Source organism: Neolamprologus brichardi, chromosome 7, assembly GCF_056152115.1.
Source record: "Neolamprologus brichardi isolate AB-2024 chromosome 7, ASM5615211v1, whole genome shotgun sequence".
NCBI lineage: Eukaryota > Metazoa > Chordata > Actinopteri > Cichliformes > Cichlidae > Neolamprologus > Neolamprologus brichardi.
Genome location: NC_142110.1, coordinates 37,923,420 through 37,946,240, shown reverse-complemented (window position 1 = coordinate 37,946,240; position 22,821 = coordinate 37,923,420). Strand labels below are relative to the sequence as shown.

Here is a 22,821-nt window from a genome sequence, read left to right as displayed (position 1 = left end):
AAATCACTTACAGTGGCATAAAATGGAGGTCCAAGGTCCAATTCTGGTGCTCTGCTTTTTCTTGGAAACCAAAAAAGAAGCCATGCTTTACTTTTCTAAAAGCTGTTATCATTGTATTAAAATAATAATAATTGTAGTATTTATGTAAGCCGTAAAACAACATGAGTGTTATGGATTTGAACTTACATAAGGTTTACTTTTTGTCCTAGGGTATAGAGTGTGTGTAGTAATAATACACAAACTGTTTCTCTGCCATTTGTGTTTTGATGATTAGCACTGATCATGACCTCAGTGACTTTAATGGGTTTCAGTTGTACACAGCATTAAGCTAATAGGCTATAAACTGCAGCAGTCACAATCTGCTCTTTGTAAAAAAGGATATTTAACAGCGTTGGTCGTTTGAGATCTACACTGATCATGCATTTAAGAGTAAAGTTGGCAGAAATCTTGAAGATAAAGATATGCTGTTTATTGATTTAGTTGATTCTGCTACTCCTTTGGAGGATTGTTTGTTGACAGTGTTTGCAGGTAAGGGAAATTTCAGCATAGGATCAGTTGATTCGTGTAAGCAGTGAAGGTTGCATTCAGCTTGGTCATTTTTTTGTCCTTTACATTGCCCCTGAGGGTCCTTGACAAGCTGTCCAAAAACCCTGTGAGAGGATATATGAGCCACCTGCCTAGCCATCTGAAGAAAAAATAGTGTATTCCTTCCTGAATTCCTGAGAAGGTTGGTCGGTGGAAGATGGCAGATTTTTTTTCTTTTTTTATCTGCCAGTAGCAGTATGTTGATGTGTTTTGACAATGTTGTTTGTGACTGATGGGGTCCTCTGTTGAATAGATTCTGCCCCTGTGCTGTTGAAATGATGGAGCAAAGAGTGGCAACCTGACAGATGTAACATGACGTTTCTGACTAGTTATTTTTCTACCTGGAACACTGAGGTGTTGCAGTGATAAAGCATTTTGTACTCTGTTTCACTTTCTGTTTTTTCTTTTGTTTGTTTGTTTGTTTGTGTCTGCATATGTGTGTGTGTGCCAGACCTTTTCCATCGGAGGATACTGCTGAGAATGAGGATGATGTGTACCGGAGCCTGGAGGAGTTGGCAGAGTAAGTCTTCTTTTCACCACAAACTGTTTTTCGTCACCTAGGGGGACTTTGTGTTATTTCTCCAAAGACTTTTCCTAACCCTAAATGTAACCATGAACACCATATATCCTAGCAAACGCTAACCCAGTCGAGGGTGTCCTACATAAAGAGTAGGACATGGACAACCAGGGGGAAATGTAGACTGAAACTGAGTTCTGTAATTTAGATTTTTGTGGCAAAGATGAACACAAAAGACTGATGCACTGATGCAACAGTGCTCACCTTTATTTCACTAAAATTAAAAGTTGACCCTTTTTAATTGCTAATCATTGATTATAAAGTTGGATGTGGGAGGTGAATTGTTTTGCACTTATGAAATGGCCACAGTGCCAAAGGTTTTACCCCGGGCCCACAAGTTTTGCATATTTATATGCACATATATTTGTATAGCGATGCCAGGTTCTTTTTAATTTTTTAGGCATTGTTTCAAAATATTCAGATTTATTTAAAGCTATTTAAGTTTTTTCATTATACTTTTATGTTGCAACAGATCAATAATATAGATTTTACAGTACTTTTTCAACAGCTTATTCTGCATCTACTAAAGTATGAGTGATATACAGCATATGGTTGTTTTTCATTTGTTCTTTACCCCCATTTTTATGTATAGTTTTACATTGTTTTTTCTAATCTGAATAGGCTCAATGAACCACCGGTTATTTAAAAAAAGCATCTGACTATGTAACAGTTCTCTACCTGTCGGTTAAATGTGACGCACCTCGCGAAGTTTAAAAGTGAACTGTGATTGTCACTTCTGCCAATTTCCTCTAACTGCTTAATTACACACACATAGAGCCTTCTGTCACTCTTCCTGTTGCCACGGTAACACCAGCATCACTCCAGGTTTAGCTGCCTCTATACCTCCTTCAGTAACGGGCTGCCTGGTTTGGTGCATATTAGGTGGGTTGGTGGGTTTTTCTGTCTGTGAAAGATGCGCTCAGAGTTGGCAGCGATGACAGCAGCCGCTTGACTCGGATTAATGGAAAATAATTAGTTAAAGGCTTTGAGAATGGTGTCATTCATCACAGAAAGATAGGAGGGAGGAGAGCGAGTTATAGAAAGGCGAGCATGCGAGCTATAGATATATGCCCGCTGAATACATAATCATCCTTTAGCATCTTCTCATGCAACAGAAGAGCAGGGCTAGCCAAAAAGGCTAGTAATGGATTTAATTCCAGATATGAAGCCCTGAAAACTTGGAACATGGGCTTTTACCATGGAAAATAAACTAAAAGGAAAAAAAAGAAAAGAAAAAGAGCATGCTGAGAGGCTGCTTTCCTTTTTTTTGTTTTCCTTTTATTTAGAGAAGGGGTTTTCAAGTAGTGAGACACAGAGGGAGAGCCAAGGTGCACAGATATGGCGTGAGGTGAAAAGGACAGCATGGATGCAGGCTTTCTAAAAATAACACGGTGTGCTCGCAGATTGGCACACAAATTGTACTCCTTATCTAGTACAGAGCAAAGAACAATGGCAGAGATAAAAAAAAAAAAGTTGGATTACAAATGACAGCCAACAAAGTGCAACAGCTTGCAGCAGGAAAAGAGACCATTATGCATGGCAGCAGCTATTTCTAACACCTAACATTATCATTAGGATCCCTGCAAAACTAATTGCAAATCAATAATTGGGTATGATTTTTGTGAACAGTAAATTTTATATATCAATAAACATTTATTTAAATAGAAAACAGCAGGGAATACTCTGTCAAACTGTCTGAACTATTATATTGAGCTTGTCTTGTTTCAGTTTATCCACTTTGTGGGCTTGCCTCCCTCCAATCTCTGTATTCATGGTGTGTAGCGTGAGCGAGGCTGGTGCGTTTCTCTCTGCACATTCTTCTTTATAAACTTCAATTCTGAGTTTGGGAGAACAACTTATGAATCATGTTTGGAGCCTACCTAAGAACTCCTGAGGTTCATCAGGATACCGCATGATTTTTAACCAGAGAATTTGAAAACTTGTGGAGTAATGCCATGAAACCCGTGAAACAATGTTTTTGTGTGTGTGAATAATAAAAAAAAAAAGTCAATCTTATTCAATGCTCCCTGTGTTTACTGTGGTTCTAAATACACCTGAAAAGTGACAGTGGTGTGCACTGTCCAGGTTGCTGAAATTACTGCTGAAAGATGCGCTGGTTTTAGTCAGTGTGTACCTCAGTAGCAACAATAGCCCAGCACAGCAAACAGTCACAGGCGTTCCATTATGACACTTGTTATCGACTGCACTAGTGTCTTGCCTCTAACTTTTAACCTCCAAAATGTCCTTTCTCCACTGATGGGTTTTAGCCTCTGTAACCATGGCAGCAGGTTGAGTTAATCTTTTCTTTTTCCTGAAATGGTCAGTGGTGTTGTAACACTTTGCTCTTTGTGTAACCTGTAGATCCAGAGGGCTGGGTCTTATTAAATTAATCATGCTGCTCTCTAGTGCAGCTGCTCTTGACCTTTTCCACTGAACATCTATGCATTTAGTTTCACCAATGGACACAAGCATAATTGATTCATCAGCATGTCCTTCACTTAATACAGTTGGACACAGTAGCACATAGGCCACGCTAGCAATAACCCTGCTCTCAGAGGCTTATTAATTAGTCTGAAATATTGATGCGCACGTAATTTACGACGGGTGCGTGACTGAACTGCGAGAGTGAGAGAGAGGACAGCGATAATCTTCCCGCAGTAATAATTTTTATGGATGTAAAACTATTCTGTGCAACAAGCATCCCAGTGGAGGAAAATAGTGCAATGGCAGGACATATGGTGTCATAAAAACAACAGCATGTAGGAAATAATACTGCAATATTGTCACCAAAAATATTAAGTGTGGAAAAGAAAAGCTGTGTGGGAAAAGTAAAACAGAAATAATACAGCAATAGAAATCAATAAAACTGCATCATTAAGTTTGGTGGGTGCTAACTGCGTTTGACCGATGTCTGTAAAAATGGATTTTGACTTGAGTTTTAAAAACTGACATTATGTCGGCTGAGATGAAATGGCTGCTCTGGCCGCTCATGTGGGAATGAAATCAAACTTTTATGACTTGGTGAAGTTCAGAGATTGTGTTTAATGTTTTTTTCCTAACTCACAATTATCAAAGTTTTTGCAGGTGATAGAGTCTCTCCTGAACGCAGTGAGGATGAAAAAGAGCTCGTGTCTGCTTGGCTAAAGTTGTTTTTACTCATAAATTGCAGACGTCGTCACGTCACAGGGGTCAAGTTACCCTTTTTTACACATAACACACAAGGAGAGAGAGAGCTCACATCAGGCACATTATCACCCCCGCAAATACTGCTTGATGGGTGCTGCTGGGGTAGAGTGAGGCGGCAAGACATGTGATGCCCACTTCTCGATTACCTGAAAATTGCATGTGTCATTTTAGGCATGTGACGGTTTGTTGCAAGAAGATTTCCATAATTACAATATTATGGCCGAAGAATGTCCAATGATACTTTAAGCAGTCATTATGGGCTAACCCAGAAATGTTTAGTGCAAATGAATGGAATGGAGATTCCCTGATAGGTGCACTTATGGTTTATTTGTATATGATGATTTGGCATTCTGCTGGACTGTATCTGTTTCCACAAGTATACTGTATGACTCAGATAGAGGCCAGCCTTCATCCTAATTGAGGTCTCACAGGTTAATATGTTAAACTTTGTGCCTCTCCCCTCTGGCCTTCTCAAGTCAAGTCCTCACATCGTTTAGCTGAGAGTTCTTCCCATCTGGAATGACTCCATCCTGGAATTGACAAACCATGAAATCAGGGTGGATCGGGCACAGTCGCCAAGGGACTCTTGCTCTGCGAAAGGAACACATAGATTTCCATTCCGAAGCATGCACTGTCACAAACCTTTTGTGTCACTCTTTTGCATTTTATTTTGCTCCATTAATCCCTCAGGAAGGTTGACATGAAAAGTCAATAACATGAAGTGAGCTCAGTTAAGGTTTGTTTCTTTTTCTTTCTTTTTCTTAATGCAAGGTATTAAGTAGCATCATGTCTCTAAATGACTGGTATTACATAGTAATAGTATTTATCATCTTTTAATCTTTACAATCAAGGACACAAACTGTGCTATTAATGATGTCATATGCATTGCTGCCTTTTTGGAAATAGTACAGTATTGATTCCTCTAAGGTTATCAGAATCTTTGCCCGAGGGTGTTGATATCAGGTGCTTTCCCAGTTTTTTCCATCAAACTAATGTTTTATATATAGCCAAGATTTCTTTCTATACATTTCCAAAGTATATTAGTGTCCCCATGATGCAGTATTTTATGCAGTGTAGTGAAACTTTCCCTGCTCATGTGCACATTATCAAAATGCGGTCAATGTACTATAGCGAGGCACATTTGTGGCCCTAAACCTTAAGGAAAGCTCCAGGTTCCATTTATAGTACCTTGCTCCAATATCTGTGCTCTCCTCTGTGGTATATGTGCCAATCCCACAGGCTTTTTTTCCCCACATCCCAGTGAGCTAAACTACTGCCCCATTTATTCTGATTTTGAACTGCACAAATGCAGTTTAGTAGCTACAGTGTGGAGGGTCAGAGCTGGAGCAGAATATTGAAGCAGTAACAAAGAAAAACAACTTTTGAAATTTAAATAAAAATACACAAAGCAGCCAAGCCTTCAGAGACATGTGGTCAGTAGCTCAGATATGATGAGTCACGTTCTACTACCCCCATGTTAACTCTATGTCATTGAAGGCCGGAAGCACATTACAGCAGGCCAATTGCATGCAAGCACACTACACAGCCTTTAGCCGGTCACTGTGCAATCAGAGAGAAAATCAGACCCAATTTGTTAGTCCTTAGGTCCTCTACTTCCATTCCTTAATCATTCACTGTGATGGTTACACATGTGCACATGCACATACATGCAATTTTTATTAAGTATAAAGAAATAAGCTGTATAATTCTCATGTGACTTACTAAACTAGATAGAAAGATCTTACTGTTTTCGTGCTCTCTCCCTTTCTAACAGTGTGTGTACACACACACATACCCACAGTGTATACACACACAGATTTGATTGACTACACATACTATGTTGAACAGCCACATCATTAAAACCATCTGCTAGGTGGGTATATTGCTTATATTGGACCAGAACAGCACAGACGGTCCCACCTGGACGTTTGCAGCCAATGCTTGACGTCTTGCGTCTTGTCAGGCAGGGCCTCTGTGGCTCAGGATTGTACCCCCTCGATTGCATTAAGATTTGCAGAGATTGGAGGCTGGATCAATGCCTTGGGCTGTTTCGTTGTGTTCCTCAAGCAGTTCTGAGGAGGTATTTGTGGTGTCCTGTGCTAGTAAAACCTTAATAGCAGCATCCTCCCCCAGGGGATGTGCTTGTTCTTGAACAATGTCGGTGGGTGGTGCATTTCAAAAGGAAAATACATACAAATTCCAGGACCCAAAATTTCCCAGCAGAAAAATGCTCAGCAGTGTGGTAATGATTGCTATTTACTTTACTTGTTACTTGCTTTAACATTAATGATATGACAACTGTTGTAAAACACCTCCCTTCCAATGTTGTCTCAATGCTATTTTGCAACAATCTGTTATAATCAACAAGGAAAATATCATAATGAATATTGGTTGTCTAAATGCAAGCAAGATAAAATATTGTATATCTGTTGGCATATAAGTAAAACACATATTAGTAAAACTTGGCATGATGTTTTGAATATGGATCGAAATAAGAAAGAGGAAAAGTTTAGCTTTCATAATCAGTTACGCATGTGGTTCATCAGTGTAATGCAGTAATTACTCATTAATCATTAATAAGAACATGCATACATTTTGAACTTACTTGCTAAAAATGATCAGTGACAAACTGAATAACTAAGAGAGATGAAGAAGCTAACAGATGTTAACAAATGTTCCAGTGAGCCAAGCTTTCTCTAATAGATAAAAACGAACTAGATATTACAAACTTTCTATTCGATCTCTTAACAGGCAACATTCATGTCACTGCACTAAACCTCCCTCATATAAAGCTCTTTCTGAGGAATTAAACAAAAAAATATGGGAATTACCTGCTTTCCAAAGAGCCTTTCTGTCATGGCGCTCATCTGTGTCTGTGGAGAGTGCTGTAGTCTTAAAGTTCAGAGAGGAGATACTGAAGGGACAGCATCAGGTGGCCATTGTCCTCCCACGCAGCCTTCTCAGTATTCAACATGAGACGCTTTTACTTAATGAAGAAAGATGGAGTGCAGTGCTGATAGTGAACCAAGTCACCTCAATTAAAACTTCAAACATACCTGAGCACCAGCATTAGGGTAAAGCTGCATATTTGATTGAGGGCATTTCTCTCACTTCGCTTTTTTTCCCTCCCCTGACAGCAGTGAAAGCAGGGACATCACTTCCTTGATGGCAGGTGTAGAAGGTCACATCACAGTGGATGGAATCCACCAACCTACAAACAAGATTTCTTTTTTTTTTTGTAGACCTGTGCTACAAAATCTCGTTTTCAAATATGCATGAATTAATAAATCTTATGAAAGCTCAACAAAATAACCAATTTCAGTGATCTTAAAGGGGAATTAGGATTTTGTGGTCCGGATCTGGTTGTTTTGGTATAACGGCAGCCGGGTTATGGCCCCCATTAGCCAGACTGCAGTGAGGTTTGTGCTTCAAGAATGCACAAACAGGCAGGTTTATGTGCTAGGGATCACATGCACATCCATTTGGAGGATGCAGCATTCATCCAAGAAGAGCAAACCCTCTTCTTTCTTGTTCTCACTCAGAGAGGTCAGAGTACAAAACAGCATCCCCTGAGCTGGTGTTCTGCTCAAGGACATTCAAAAAGAGCGGATGCTCGCTGAGTCTCAACCTTAGGCGTCCTTTTCCGGAGGATTTCAGGGCAGCGAAGGTTGGGAACTATAACAAAAGATGGAGGTGGATGGTACATTTGTGTGTCTTGGTTGTCAACCCTCACAGAAACTGGAGTTCAGCACAGAGCGTGGAAGCAATTAAGATCATTTTTTTTCCTTTAGTGACTAAATTTGCATCCCTTTTGGGAGTCAGACCACTATTAAAGTTAATAACACAGACATATTTTTAGATGCATATGATATTTCCCATGTTCACCATGAATAAATGTCCATATATTTGTTTAGAAATCACGATCAAAGCACCCTTCAGAACCAAGTACAGTAATTAATAGCTTACTCATCATGCTCTAAACTAATTATAAAAGAATGGGCTTCATCACTGAAGTTCGCTGAAGCAACTTATTGTAATAGTTCAAACAGTTGTCCTCTGTTATTTAGCAGGCAACTCTACCTTTATTTATTTACAGTATTTAATCATTTATTTCCCTTTTGCGACTTAAAGCTCCCTTCTTATTAACTGCATTGAGATGGGCCCTTTGCCAAAGTGTTTTCCTGCTGCGGGATCCCTGCCGCCTCAATAAGTTTCCCAAACAATAATTGCTTATACGGAGCAGGGGGAGACACAGTTTTGGCTCACAGAGCATGAGAATCTTTCCCAGGAGATCCTCCGTCTCCACAGTAACTGTCGGTGCTCTGCTGGCTTCTTGCCTAATTAAAGGTCAGTGAGCTAGCTGGGTGCCAAAGCAACATAAATACATTAAAGAGAGATGCCACTTCATAACTTATTGGAGCTTTGTGAACACCAGGTTCTGTGTTCCCTTGCCTGGATCACTAGTATCCTTCAGGCAGGGCTTGTTAAGGATAACAAGCTGGTTCACCTGCTCTGTGCACTCAAAGAAGCTTGACGTGGAGGTGTGAGAAAAGATTGTTTATCATTTGGTTTTGAAGGTTGGTGGTTAGATGGACTTGTTCATCTAAAGTGCATGTGTTTTCCCCCAGTGAACATGACTTGGGTGAGGATGACATCTATGACTGTGTGCCATGCGAGGATGATGGGGATGACATCTATGAGGACATCATTAAAGTGGAAGTACGACAACCCATGGTGAGAACTCTGCCCTGTTTGATCACTAAGGACTTTTTTTCTTTTCACAATTACTGATTGCATTTTTTTTTTAATTAATATACTGTACAAATGTGCTTCGTGAAGGTCTATGACTAAATCACTGCAACTCTCCCCAGAATTTTCTTTTGCATGATATCATTTTACCATAACGAATTGCATTACAGGAATGCAATGAACTAATAGTGCCAGAGGAAACACCCCCACTCACTTTTAATTAGCTTTAGATTATTTCTGTGCTCAGCCTTGTCATTGTCGTACGGTATCTGCATGACATCGTGTCTCTAAACTCAACTGTAGCAGATGTCTCTTTCATAATCAGTGACAAATCTTTACTTCTGACTTGCTCTGCTTTTCTCATGCTGCAGATCAGATACATGCAGGTGAGTGCCACTGTGCTTGTGACTCACAACACCCTGTCAGCAAATTCCCTCCACCACCTTATTTAAAACCAACTCCTAGCATCCCAAGAGAAAGATCTGCCAATTAAGTTACTGACCATGGGACCGATGGTGAATGATACCCCATCTGGTTCAGTCTGACTCAGAGCTAGTGACTTCAGCTCTGTGACTGCAGTGCTGACTTCAGCTAGCATCGCCAGCTGCCACACTAAAGCAAATAAACAATATGCTGCTGGCTTTGAACCCTACTTCTCGGATTGGTTGGTCCTGTGCTGGCCTAAGGCCTGGACTTGTGTTTTTGCATTGTTAGTGCCAGTTTTCGTATTACCAGCACTGGTTATTAACAGCCAGATCTGCTCCAGATGGCTTAGCTATTAATTCCTCAGGGTGCTCATAATCATACTACAACATAAAAAATCTATGGAAACAAAGCCTATGTGTGTGGGTGTGTTTCGCCATGATCAACAGGGTTTCTCACTTACAGTATACTGTTCTTTCAACAAAGCATGCACATACATACACATCTGAAGATGGAGACATCAGGCCTTCTGTAGAAGTTTGACTCTTTTTCACATCTTAACCTGGCTCCATCACAGCATGCCTGCTTGCAATGTTTTGCCTTGACAATGTTGGATTCATGTCCATTTCTTTACACATGTCTTCTTAAACCAGCTAACCCACACATACAGTGACGCTCAAAAACTCATTATTTTGCATCCTTCTGTCATAGCCAGTGTCATCACCATCTCTAGCCATGGCACCAGCTGTGCTAAATATTTAGAAATTTATCTTTGACATAATCAGATACATTAAAAAAAATCATTCCCAGAAGGATGATTCTGTTCATCTGGATGTATAGCTTTCAGTGGGAGAAATGTTTCATCACTCATCCAGTCTCAGCTGACTGCAGGTTTCCCCAACCCTATGAACTATAGTTGCATAACCACTGTTTGTAAAGTTGAGGAAACCTGTGGGGAAAACTATGTTCAGCTGTGTGCAGTTGAACAGAATCACTTCTCTGGATTATCGAGCATGTATCCAAACATGTCTAATTTTACATATATTTCTGCTTGTTTTAGCAGAAAAACAACAATAATTGGGTGTTAGATTTTTTTTTTTTTTTTTTTTTTGGGGGGGGGGGGGGTTAGATTTGTTCCTACTGTCTCAGCTTTTAAAAAATTTCTTAAGTGTGGAAAAATTGGCTACATAAAAAAGATGTTGATGATGAAGGGTGGATCATCCTGGCAAAGGAAAGCACAGCTGACTATAAGTTGTGTAAACTGTCAGATGAAGTCTAAATTCATTTTGTCAGTATTTCTTTATGTTTGCAGAGTAAAGGAGTTTACATGCAAATTGACTAAAAGTGACTGTATTGGAAGACTGCACTGCATTATCTCTTGCTGATAACGCAAGTCGACAGCCTTGATGGATTACATGACACAAACACTTTGTCATAAGTCTGCTAATAGCTTTCCATACAGTTGGGAATTCATAAAAACAACAGTCAGCTCTTATAGCAGTAGTGTTATACAAAAAAAAAAAAAAAAGTGTTGCAGAATTTGACTGAAACATCAAAACATTGTGTGGTCCTTTAAATTGCAAACTAGTGATGCTGACCCTGTTATTTTAGCCTTTAATGTACTCTTAGTAACATATAAAAAAATAATCACTGAAACAATTAGCAATATATAACTGTTCAAAGTGACCGTCGTCACTGATTATTTTATCTGATTCTCACTGCAGAAAATGGGTATGACAGAAGATGACAAGAGAAACTGCTGCTTAGTGGAGATCCAGGAAACTGAAGCAAAGTACTACAAGACTTTAGAGGACATTGAGAAGGTGAGTTTACGAATACAGCTTTATTTGAGTTTCTGATAAGCGTGCATTTTCCCATAGGCACAACCATGCAGTGCTTGAATTTTCCTTTGTCACTTCTTTGTTGGTGGTTCAGACCTTTGGGCCGGGTCACAGCATGGAAATGTCATATATATTTGAACACAAATGTCATGGACTTAGATCAATATGATTATTATTATCTCAGCTTTCAAGGATGACACTGATCCCTAAGCCTTTAAGTACACATCACATATGAGAGAACATACTCTATATGTGTCGGGAAAAAATAAATATTTCTGAAATAATTAATGATAAAATTTGTTTATATGCATGCTTCTCCACCCACCTTAAAGGCGTTTTACTCTTTGTGTGTTGAAGTTTATCACAGGTGATTGTTCTTACTCCACACAGTATTTGTATGAAAGAGTGTAACGATCATCTCTGGCAAAGAGAAGGGAGCAGCGTCGGATTATATTTATTCACAAGGCTCTGCTGCAAAGATTGCCTGCTCTGTGATTACATTTAAACACAGTAATTATATCAGGTCATTGTAACATTAGCTGTGACTTATTCACATCAAGCTTAGAAGAACTGATTAATACTTTGCTGCCTACAAAGGGAATATACTGCAATAAAAGTGAAGCTATTCATTTTTATTAATTTTAGTTTTTATTTTACTTTTATTTTATTCACTTATTCCACTAGAACTTTTTAAAAGGTTATATTTATTTTTCTGCACTTACCCTTGAACACTATTTTCTTATTGTCTGTAGTGCTGTGCAGCAATCTTGAGTCACTTTCATTTCTTTACATTTTCTTTGCAGGGAGCCAGACTATTGTTTCATTTTTTTTCAATTTTGTTTCTTTTATGTGTGTGTGGTTTTTTTTTTTACTGGTCTTCAGCAACAGGTCTTGAGGTTTTTCTGCAAGTGTTTCTTCTTTGGACAGTCGCTGTCTTATGGGGTTTTTTTTTGTCTTTTTCAGTGATGTTTTTAGTACAGTCCTTTTAGCTGACTGACTTTCAAAATAATTTGAATAGTTATTTAAGTCACTTAAACGACTAAAGCAAAAAATAGTTCAGGCATTAAAAAGACACCTAACTCGAGAACCACATAACAGAAAAACTTGGCAAAAAACTGGTTTAAAATGATATCTTTAGGCATTTTGTTAATAGTAATCTAGAAAAACTAGTAAACAATATCAAAAAAGAACCACATTAAAATAAATAAATAAATGAAACCTAATAAAACCTAAATAACAAAAGAGAGGCCAGGAGGCCTAACTGAGAAAGAAACGTTTTTAACTACTTTAAATGTCTTGCAAGAAGCCCTGAGAACATCCTAAACACTAAAAGAATTACAAGAAAGCTTTTCTAAGAGAGTTCTGTCTGTCTTGAATTATAAATTTGGCCATACCAAATACTGGCTTTCAAATTCAGCAGAATTGTACAAACCTTGTTTTTCCCCTATATTCTATATTTCCGTTTATGTTTGTGTGTTTCAATAAATCACTACGCTTATTTTGGATTTTTCTAACAAAATATAAAAAAGTGGATTCAAGACTTTTTCACATTACTGTATAATGTGTCTTTGTGGTACGTGTCTGTCTGTCTGACTAATTAAAATAATAATAATAATATTTAGCAGATGTAACACAGAAAGCTAGAAACAGCCGTGACTCTCTCCCTGCTGACACAGTTTCTTTAATTGAGTTAGCACATTTAAAACATTCACTTTTCACGCTACATTCACGTAATTGTAGCACAATTGGTCACAATTCATTTTAGCTTATTAGGGAATGACATTGAAACATTCTCACAGTTATCCAGGACTAAAGTCTCTGTGTGTCTTCTGAATATGAGCCGTGAAGTTTGCTGTTGCAGAAAGGAGATTTAGCACAGGACACACAACATTTTACAAAATGGTATGATTACCGTTTACCGAGAAAATCAAAAACAAACATTCTGTCTATAACAACAAATTGTCTGTGCTCAAAGACTCAGATCCTCACACGTGCACACAAACTCGCGCGTACGTTTGAGCTTTCACGGTGTAGTAATAAACCATCGCTGAGATCGGTGCTGCTATCGCATCAGTTTCCGCGTTGACACATTTCATTCACGATTTCATGGAGCGCCACAAATCATCCGCTCCGCTAATTTCATTAAACCAAATGTGCATCCTGTGTTTCCCACACCAGACCAGCACAAGTCTAAATTAGAATAAATAACCTTCTTATGATCAGAGGACTCGTTAAGCTTAATTGAGTTGGGGTTAATAAACCCAGTTATCTTTGCGTTGCTTCTTAGTTGATCTATTTGTCATCATTATGATGATGAAATGTGACAACCATAAAGCAGCGTTAGAGAAATAAAAAGCATATTTTTAAGTGGGCTTCGTAAACAACAGCTGTATGTATTTATTGCCCACTTAGCCCTCAAAATGATTTTTTACAACACAGCCTGATATTTTTGTGGGTCATTTTCACAGATCTGTGAACTGTTCACACATGACATGAGAGAAAATGCCAATTATACTGTTTGTTTGTAAAAGGGAAATCTGTGGCTATTCAAAAATTAAAAAAAAAATAAAATAAAATCACCAATTTTCTTTTTTTCCCCCTTTCCTCCAAGAATTACATGATCCCACTGAGGCAAGTCTTGAGTCCACAGGACATGGAGGCTATCTTTGTAAACCTGGAGGTGAGTAACCACTCTACGAGACAACATAATGCCAGTGCGGCACACCTGGATGCGTTTCACACCAAGCGAATAACTCGATATGTGTATGGATGGCTGAAAGAATGATGGGATCTGTTGTTTATATTTACTGTATATTAAGGGTGCAAAGCTGTGAAAATTCATGCTTTGCTTTGGGCTGAGTGTGTTGTCATTGCTCAGTGTTTTCATCACGGCCAGAGTAGAAAACAGTCAACATTCCTTCCGAGAAAATATGCCTCATTGGTGTAAAATACCACCACGCACTCTGGACCACATGTGGTACAGAGTTGCATTAAATTATGTTAATGAGTTACACTGTTTTGCTGACCTGTAACAAACAAAGCAGCAGTAGTTTATTTGAGTCTCTCCTATAATGAGTATTTATAGTTTAATTTGGCCCTGAACTGTAAATACTAATTGTGTTTGTTTTAATGTGTGTCACAGTATTGCCCAGCTTCTCCCAGGTTTATGCATTATGTCTGAGAGCTGCAGACTGCTTATGGAGATTTGAAAGTGGTGATAAAGTAGTAGGAATTCATACTTGCTTGTTCACGAGAAATGTTGAATAATCTTGGGTTATAAAATATATTAAATAACTGTAATATGCTATAAATGTTTAGCCACCTTTGTGAAAAAGGTCTATACTGCTGATCTCCTCTGTTCTCTTTTTCTGGGACATAGAAGCCACATAGACACACAGCTTTCTGGCAATTAGGCAACATAACCTAAATAGCAAAGATGATCACATTCAGAAGGAGTGTGTTCTCCGTCTCTCCTAAAAATACAACTTCTCAACTATATCTTCACTTAGCAATCTGAACTAATTAGAGTTTAATAAAGAGGGCAACAATGTGTACTAAATGTTTCAAGATGAGTTCTTGTATCAGTTAATTAAACTTTATTTGCACCTTTCATCCTGGTTGCACTTTGAAGTGCTTCACACAGGACCAAATAGCTGAAAATCAGACAGAGCATTAATGCAAATATCTAATCAGCCACTCAGATGGCAGTATCCCAGCACATTAAGGCATGTAGACACGGTCAAGACCTGCCGAAGTTTAAGTAGAGCACCAGGGGCTGAAAGGTGATTTAATGGACTTTCAATGTGGTATTGCCATTAGCTGCAGGACTGGTTGGTCTTGGTATTTTAGACACTGCTTATTTGGTGGGCTTTTTTCCACACACAACCATCTCTAGGGTTTACAGAGAATATTCTGAAAAAGAGAAAATATCCAGCAAGCAGCAGTTGCCTGTGAGAAAGTGCCTTGTTCATACCAGAGGTCAGAAGAGAATGTCCAGGCTGCTTCAAGCTGAGCAAGGCAACAGTAAATCAAATAGCCACTCGTAATAACCAATAAATGCTGAGGAGCACCTCCGAATACAATGAACCTTGAAAAAAGATCAGTTACTGTAATAAAGCTACAATTTGCACAGCCTCACTACATTTTCTATAGTACAAGAGTGGAAAAGTTGTCCGGTCTGATGAGTCTCAATTTCAGCTACAACATTTGGATTGTAGGATCATAAACAACATGAAACCATGGATCCGTCCAGCCTTGTATCAATGTTTCAGGCTGGGGGTGATGATGAAATTCTACTTTCTTTTTATTGTTATTTTTCCTTTAGGATGTGATCAAAGTCCACTTTGCTCTCTTGCGAGCCATTGAAATGAACATGGTCAGTGGAGGAAGCGGCCTGGGGAAGATATTTCTCGACTTCAAAGAAAGGTTGGTATCCAGACATTGCTGCGTTGTGTTTGTTCATAGACATCCTGTGCTTTTCTGTGTTCTGTGCATCGGGTGTTAAAATCCACTTATAGTTTAGAAGCTGTGGCATTTTCTGCCTTTACTTTCAAATTTAGGAAGCAGCATCAAGTTGAGGATCCACGGATCAGTGGATTGAAGGGATTAGTGTTCAAGGAAGAAGTCGATTAAAATGAACCGGTTTAATGAAAAAGCTGAGAGAGCATGTACACCATTGTTGTCCATCAGAGTGTTTACTCAAAGCATTGCATTAGCTTGTCAAAATTATATTCCTTTATATTAGTCTTTCCACTTATTCCACCACCATCTATCTATTTTACCCACGTATTAGCTGTTCTGTGATTTCTACTGTCAGGTGCTCAGGATATATATTCACATTTTAAAAACAACAGAGCTGAAAACTGCCTAAACATTTAACAAATATCTTAATAAATGAATATCTGTTAGAAGCTAATCATAAACAAATTCCCAAGGGCAGTAAAAATAATTTTCTCTGTTTCTGAAAATAGGTCTCAGTCAGTATTCAGAGTTGTTGCCAAATATCTCATTGTTTCACTTGGTTTAATAAATAATGTTTTACAAATTAATACGGAAATGACTTGATGAGAAGGTGTTTCCAGCAGTGTGGAGATTATGAAACCCAGTGAACAGTTAAAGCTGGGGGTTATTGGCAAACTGGATTTTCTCTCAGATGATCTCAATCTCGCCCAGCTGTGGAGCAACGTGTGGATAATTTGCATCCCTGAGGGGAGCAATGATCCCCGCTAAGGCGACTGCTTCATAGCTAATGGTAATGATGATAGCTTCTGGTCTCATTTATGATTCCATACAGTGCTATGGATGTGGCACTCTTGCGAATAACACAGCCATTACGGCGTGAAAGCGAGTCACACAATGCACCGCATGTGTTACCTGTCCCTGCATCCATAAGTACATTTTCTATTCCTCTGCACAGTGATAGCACAGATACTTTTCCCTCCTCTCTGATGCTTTTAACCGAAAACATTCACAGCACTTCTCTGGGTGACATCAGTTTGCATAGGTAATAGGCTTTTTTGGGGCCTCTTCTTTAAGCCTTAAGGGACCATGTAACATAAAGTCGGTTTGACATAAGGGACTGTATTCCTGTTGACAGAGGCACATACTGTCTCCCTCAGCCTCATACATGCATCCACAGTCTTACTGTTTCTCCATCCTCATTAAGCTCATCTTACTCCCTGGTCTGATTCAGCAGTGGTAGGACACCTTAATCTGGCCATAGGTCACTAAAGGACAAGGGGAGGTTGTCACGTGATCAGACGTTTGTAGAGGCACGTAGAGGTGTTTTAAAAGTACAGGAAGGGAAGTCCCATTGGAAACATCTGTAGTTACACCAATTGTATTGTTTACTGAGGAAATGTGGTTTAAGTTTCTTGTTTTTATATATACCTATATATCCATATATATATATATATATATATATATTTTTTTTTTTTTTTTCCATCTGTATCAATACTGGATAATATACTATATAATAATATACTGGAAGAAGAAGAATCTACATCTTTATGAACACGCCTGCAGGCTTGTCCTACCCATTAAAGTGCCTGTAACACTGGTCACTGTAAGATGATAAGTCTCACAGTCAGAATTACAGTTTATTGTAAAAGTGTTGGATGGAACATTGGGCAGGCGAGTCAATTTATTTCACACAAGACTGGGAAGATATCAACCTGTCTGTACACGCTATGCTGTATGATGGACAATGTTGTGCTGAAGCAAAGAGCTCCATGACACAAAAATCAAATGTTGCTCTACACTAAGATTTCCACTCTTTTGAACAAACAGAATGGCATTAAAGGGGCACATACAGTGCTGTAAAAATTAAATTTAGTTCAATGTTATTTAAACTGGATCACTATATAAACACATTTTATTTATATAAAACCAAGTCAAAGCGAAGGACCTTATTTTGTAGGACCTTGCAAGACCCTGCAATAATACAGAGAAAACCCCAACAATTAGACGAACCCTTTTGAGCAAGCACTTGGCAACGGTGGGAAGCAAAAACTCCCTTTTAACCAGAAGAAACCTCTGGCAGAACCAGGCTCAGGGAGAGGCACCCTTTTGCCAAGATAGGTTGGATATGTATTTGCCCCCTTGCTGATTTCTTTTTTAATTTTTTTGTATAATGGTCACACTGAAATGTTTAAATCATTAAAGTAATTTAAGGGAACAAGGAAAAAAAATATCTAAATCTACCTGGCCCTTTGTGAAAAAGTAATGTCGTCTTGTTACATCTGGCATAAAACTAACACAGCATTTTATAAAAAGAACATCGTATCAACATGGTGGTGGTGGTGTGATGGCTGGCGGCTGCTTTGCTGCTTCAGGACCTGGATGACTTGTGAAGCTGATGGAACCAGGAATTCTGTCTCTACCAGAAAATTCTTAAGGAGAGGCTTTCAGTTCAAGAGCATTTGGGTTATGCAGCTGGACAATGATCTGAAACATCCCAGCAAGTCCATCTTTAAATGTCTAAAAAAAAAACAACTCAAAAAGCAACCAATTATTATTTCCCTATGTGAAAAAGTAAACCTTTGGGATAGATTTTTTTCCCCTTGATACATAAGATCATCATTTTAAAACTGCATTTTATATTTACTCAGGTTTTAAAAAGAAACCAGACAGGGAACACATGCCTATTCACAGCACTATACAATCTGCATGTTGTTTGGTAAATGGTTTTTAAACTTCTGCTTCGTTCCGTTTATATACAGATTTCCTAATTACATACGATTCATTGCTATTTACCATTACCAACATTTGTCACAAAAGAGATGCTGGGTTATTTTAAGACCATTCATTTGATTTGAGGAACCTTTACGTCAGAAGCCTTGACTTTCTCACTATGATTGACATGTAGACCGTCCTCATTATGAGCCACAGTGGTGTCTTGTCTCGCCATGGCGATAGACAACAGTGACCAGGGGATTTTTATTCACACAGCAACGCTCTCTTCATTCATCTTGGCAATTTTCTAAGGACCTGGCTTTGCATAATAAATTTGGTTATCTATGCTTGTAAGTCCCTGTGACCTTTACAACAATGTGCTTGTATCGTTTTTTTGCCTCACGTTGGTGCCAAAGATGAAAAGCTTTTTTTTTTGTATTGGTCTGAATGCCATGCTGAAAATGTCACTGGTTTATATGCTCAATTCTTAAACAGTCAGAACCAGGCAGAATGGAAAAGTACACTCAGAGGAAGCTCTATAAACTAAATGGGCATCTAAGTGCCCTCTTGTTGATGCACTCATTTGCAACATTCCCCAACTCATTTCCGGAGTAATCTGACTCCCTGATATCCATGCAGTGCCTAATCATGGCCATGCTATGAGGCTCTTTAGTGGAGGTCTTTGCTCTGTGTTCTCCTCCATTTGCTGTGTGCTGGATATGTTGAGTAGAGGTGAGAGGGTCCCAATGCCATGTGTCAGAGAATATTAGCTAGTTCCACAGCCTGTCACTTCTGCTTTGCTGGGAGGTTTCCTCACTTGCCTGACTTGCCTCGCAGGGCTCCACAAGGGTGGGGGGTGAAAGCTCAGAGCACATTTACTCAAAATTGCATTTCCTGTGAGATAACATGCACGATGGCGTCAGAAGTGGCCAGCACAGCAGGGCAATATCACCGGCACTTAAAACAATAAAAACGTGAAGTTTCTTCCTGCACTTGCAAACTCCTGTTTATTTATCTACCTTTTTCATTTTCCTTGTGTGGGCTGCAGGTATGCTAATGGCACAGAGGGAAACTTACCAAACAGTCCTTTAATGAATAGAAATATCGTTATTTTTCAGTGGAAGGTAACTATTCACACTGCAGACTTTGTGGTTGACCACTAGGATGATTTCTTCTTCTTGTTTACCTCGCTGTAATCAGCTTTATAAAAGTTGTTGATGTTATATCTGATATCATCCCCCCCCCCCCCCCCCCTTCCCAAAAAAAAAAAAAAAATCATAGTTCTATGTACTTCACAAGCCCAGTTAAATGGGGAGGGTAGCATCAGGCAGGGCAGCCAGCCATAAAATGTTTGCCAAATGAAGCATGCAGTTCATCAATAGTACATAAGAGGAACAGCTCAGTTTGAGCAGTTAGGAGACAAAGTTAGAGAGACAAGGCTGAGATGGTCAAACATGTACAGTGGAGGGATAATGGGCAAAGGATGTTGAATATGGAGCTGCCAGGTAGGAGGAAAAGAAGAAAACTGCATAGAAGATTCATGGAGAGGGTTGGTATGACAGAAGAGGATGCTATGGTTAGGGTGAAATGAAGGCAGATAATATGCTGTGGCAAACCCTAAAGGGAGCAACTAAAATAGGTTGATCAGGTTTTTCCTCAAATCTGTACAGAAGGAAAACAAACAACCACAACACAGTATTCATCAGTGTGCAAACATTCAAGCACAAATTCTAAGTCGAAAACTGTTAGTAATGAATTGTCACCAGTTTTCAGCAATTTCTTAAGAGCCGTGGTTAAGCTTTGAGCGTATTTATCACCACATCACAGACTAATTAGAGCTGGCTGGGTGAGAAGACTGCATGGATGCTTCAGTGTACTTGTGTATCACTAGCAGTTTGGTTTCACGATCTCGGTTTAAGAAGATGACAACACTTTCATTTGGCCTCTCACAGTTTAGATAAAAAGCTTGCTATTAAAAATGTTCATGTATCCAACTTTTGTTGTGTCTAAATATAGTTTTTGTGAGATTTAGTGATTGTTGGGGTGACATTTTGGTCATAAAAATAGATATAGACATTTTTTTTTCATTTATTGTATAACAGCAGCCTATATTTTATTTTATATACATACAGAATTTAACTGGTTGCCTTTTCATGATACTGAACACAAACAGGATGAAATATAGCAATGTAATTGTAAAATAGCAAAAATATTGTAGCTCATTTGACACTGTTCCTTGTTACCTGTTAAAATAAGCTTTACAAATTGTTTGAGTTCCATAAACTTCATTAAAGCTTTGTATAATTACATTTGTAACAAAGAACGCTACACTAATACACTACTACCCTAAAGAGCACTCAACCCTAGAAATATGAACGTGATGTGAAGCTAGGGTTTTGGAGGACTAGTAGGTGCACTGAGATTAAACTCCAGCTACTTGGCAATGGACAGGTGGCCTAGATAAAATAAATGTGCAGCAGAACCAACAGCTTGTAGCTAAAATAGTCTCAACGACTTCCACACACTGAAGAATGGCCTAGGGCTGGGCTATATCATATCGTTCACGATAATATGCTTCGGGCAACGATAGGAAAATGAAATATCGCGATAGAATATGGGTAAAACGCGCATGTGCAGTGCTTATGTTTACATACGCACATGGCGGCGACACAGAATGAGAAGAGCGAAAGCGGATCGTTAAATGAAACGGATGAACCAGAACTGGTTTGTAAAAATGCTGCAACTTCAGTGGTGTGGAACTGGTTTAGCTTTCGTCTGTCAGATACACAACAAAGCACTATTTTTGGTAGAGCATGCTAGCGGGCCGTCGTTATTATCGTGTTGTTTGGAAAATACAGCACACTTAAAATCAATCCTTTGATTTTTCTGAAAATCGACAGTGCCCCTTATAATCCCGTGTGCCTTATGTATGAATTCTGGTTGTGTTTACTGACCTCGAAACGATTTTATGTACACGGCGCTCGAAAATCTGTCAAATGTTTTAGTACGACTTTGCTAAGCTGCTAAGCCGCACCACTTGATGGATTGTCAGAGCATTATGGCTATTGTAAGCAGGAGCCTCGCGGAGTGATACGTACTGCGCTTCAACATAATATTACCGTATTGTGTGTGTATAACCTCTTTTTAAGTTTTGTGGATATTATACAAGGTTATGCTGAGGATATGTCGGCCAGTTTCCACTGGAAATGCCTTTTGGTTAAACTGTCAGCAAGGAATTTGCATTTCCACTGTTAATTTTTTATATAACTTTAATGCACATAAAAACAGCTGCTTGTTTAAGTGAAAATACATTGATGGGTTTTGGGGTTTTTTGTCTAGTGTCAATTATATTGTCAGTTATATCGTTATTGCAAATTTTCAAATGTATATCGTGATAAATATTTTTGGTCATATCACCCTGCTTTAGAATGGCCTTCTGTTAAATTGACTCACACAAGAAAATAAATCAGTCTTTCATTAATTCACTTTCATTCACTTAGTTCTTGTTATTGTTCTGAGAGAAACATAATTTGTTCATTGAATAGTTTGTTTATTAACCCTCTCAGGCTCAAATTAAACTTTTTGTTGCTAATGCACAACCAAGTCCTGCAGTGGTACTTCTGAGTAAAAAAACCTCATAAAATATGTATGTGGGGTAATCAGGTTGTTAGTTTTTAAACTGTTGCAAATCGGCAACGCCTGCCTCGAGACGGCTAAGGCCATGGATTGGTAATGAAAAAGAAGCTCTAGCCCAGGGGTCGGCACCCCTAGGCACGCGTGCCACAGTTGGCACGCGAAGGGTTAACTGATGGCACAACCATAGCTGGACTGGCCATCGGTGGCCCGATTATTATTATTTTTTTGTTTGTAACAGTATAAACAATGAAAGATTGGCCAGATGCTGGCCGGTGTGTAAAAATAACTCAGTTGTTTGGTGGGGGCTATGGCGGAGCTTCCACAGATTCAGTAAAATTAACAAGTGGTGGAGGCTGGCAGGTGGATGGAGGAGGCAGGAGGAGAAACCCGAGGCAGCCGCCGGTCCGAGTGTCAGGTGAACTGAACTTCAGGTAAGAAGTTATGACCTGCAGTCTATCTGGGTCAGATACAAATCAAGTTCAGGTGGAGTTTATTTTCGTTGTTCTGTCTTTTTACAGTCAGTTACAATAACTCGTACTGCGTGCTAGCTAGCATGACGGAGTTTCTATACAGCTGGGTGGGTGCTACTATGTTACTGATAGTGAACTTTGTTTTATTCATGAGGTTAGTTAGTAGAGTTGCCAACTGTCC

At 39.0% G+C, this 22,821-nt stretch overlaps 1 protein-coding gene across 11 annotated transcripts in view; it reads left to right on the top strand.

The window, feature by feature from the left end:
• The window catches only part of vav2 (vav guanine nucleotide exchange factor 2), a 209,423-nt gene that overhangs the window by 145,040 nt on the left and 41,562 nt on the right, over positions 1-22,821 (top strand). For all 11 annotated transcript variants that reach the window (XM_035909850.2, XM_035909849.2, XM_035909846.2 and 8 more), the window contains exons 4-8: positions 1,037-1,105; positions 8,977-9,082; positions 11,245-11,343; positions 13,973-14,041; positions 15,686-15,786. In XM_035909850.2, coding sequence (XP_035765743.1) covers positions 1,037-1,105; positions 8,977-9,082; positions 11,245-11,343; positions 13,973-14,041; positions 15,686-15,786 — 444 coding nt within the window. The remainder of the gene's footprint in view (positions 1-1,036; positions 1,106-8,976; positions 9,083-11,244; positions 11,344-13,972; positions 14,042-15,685; positions 15,787-22,821) is intronic.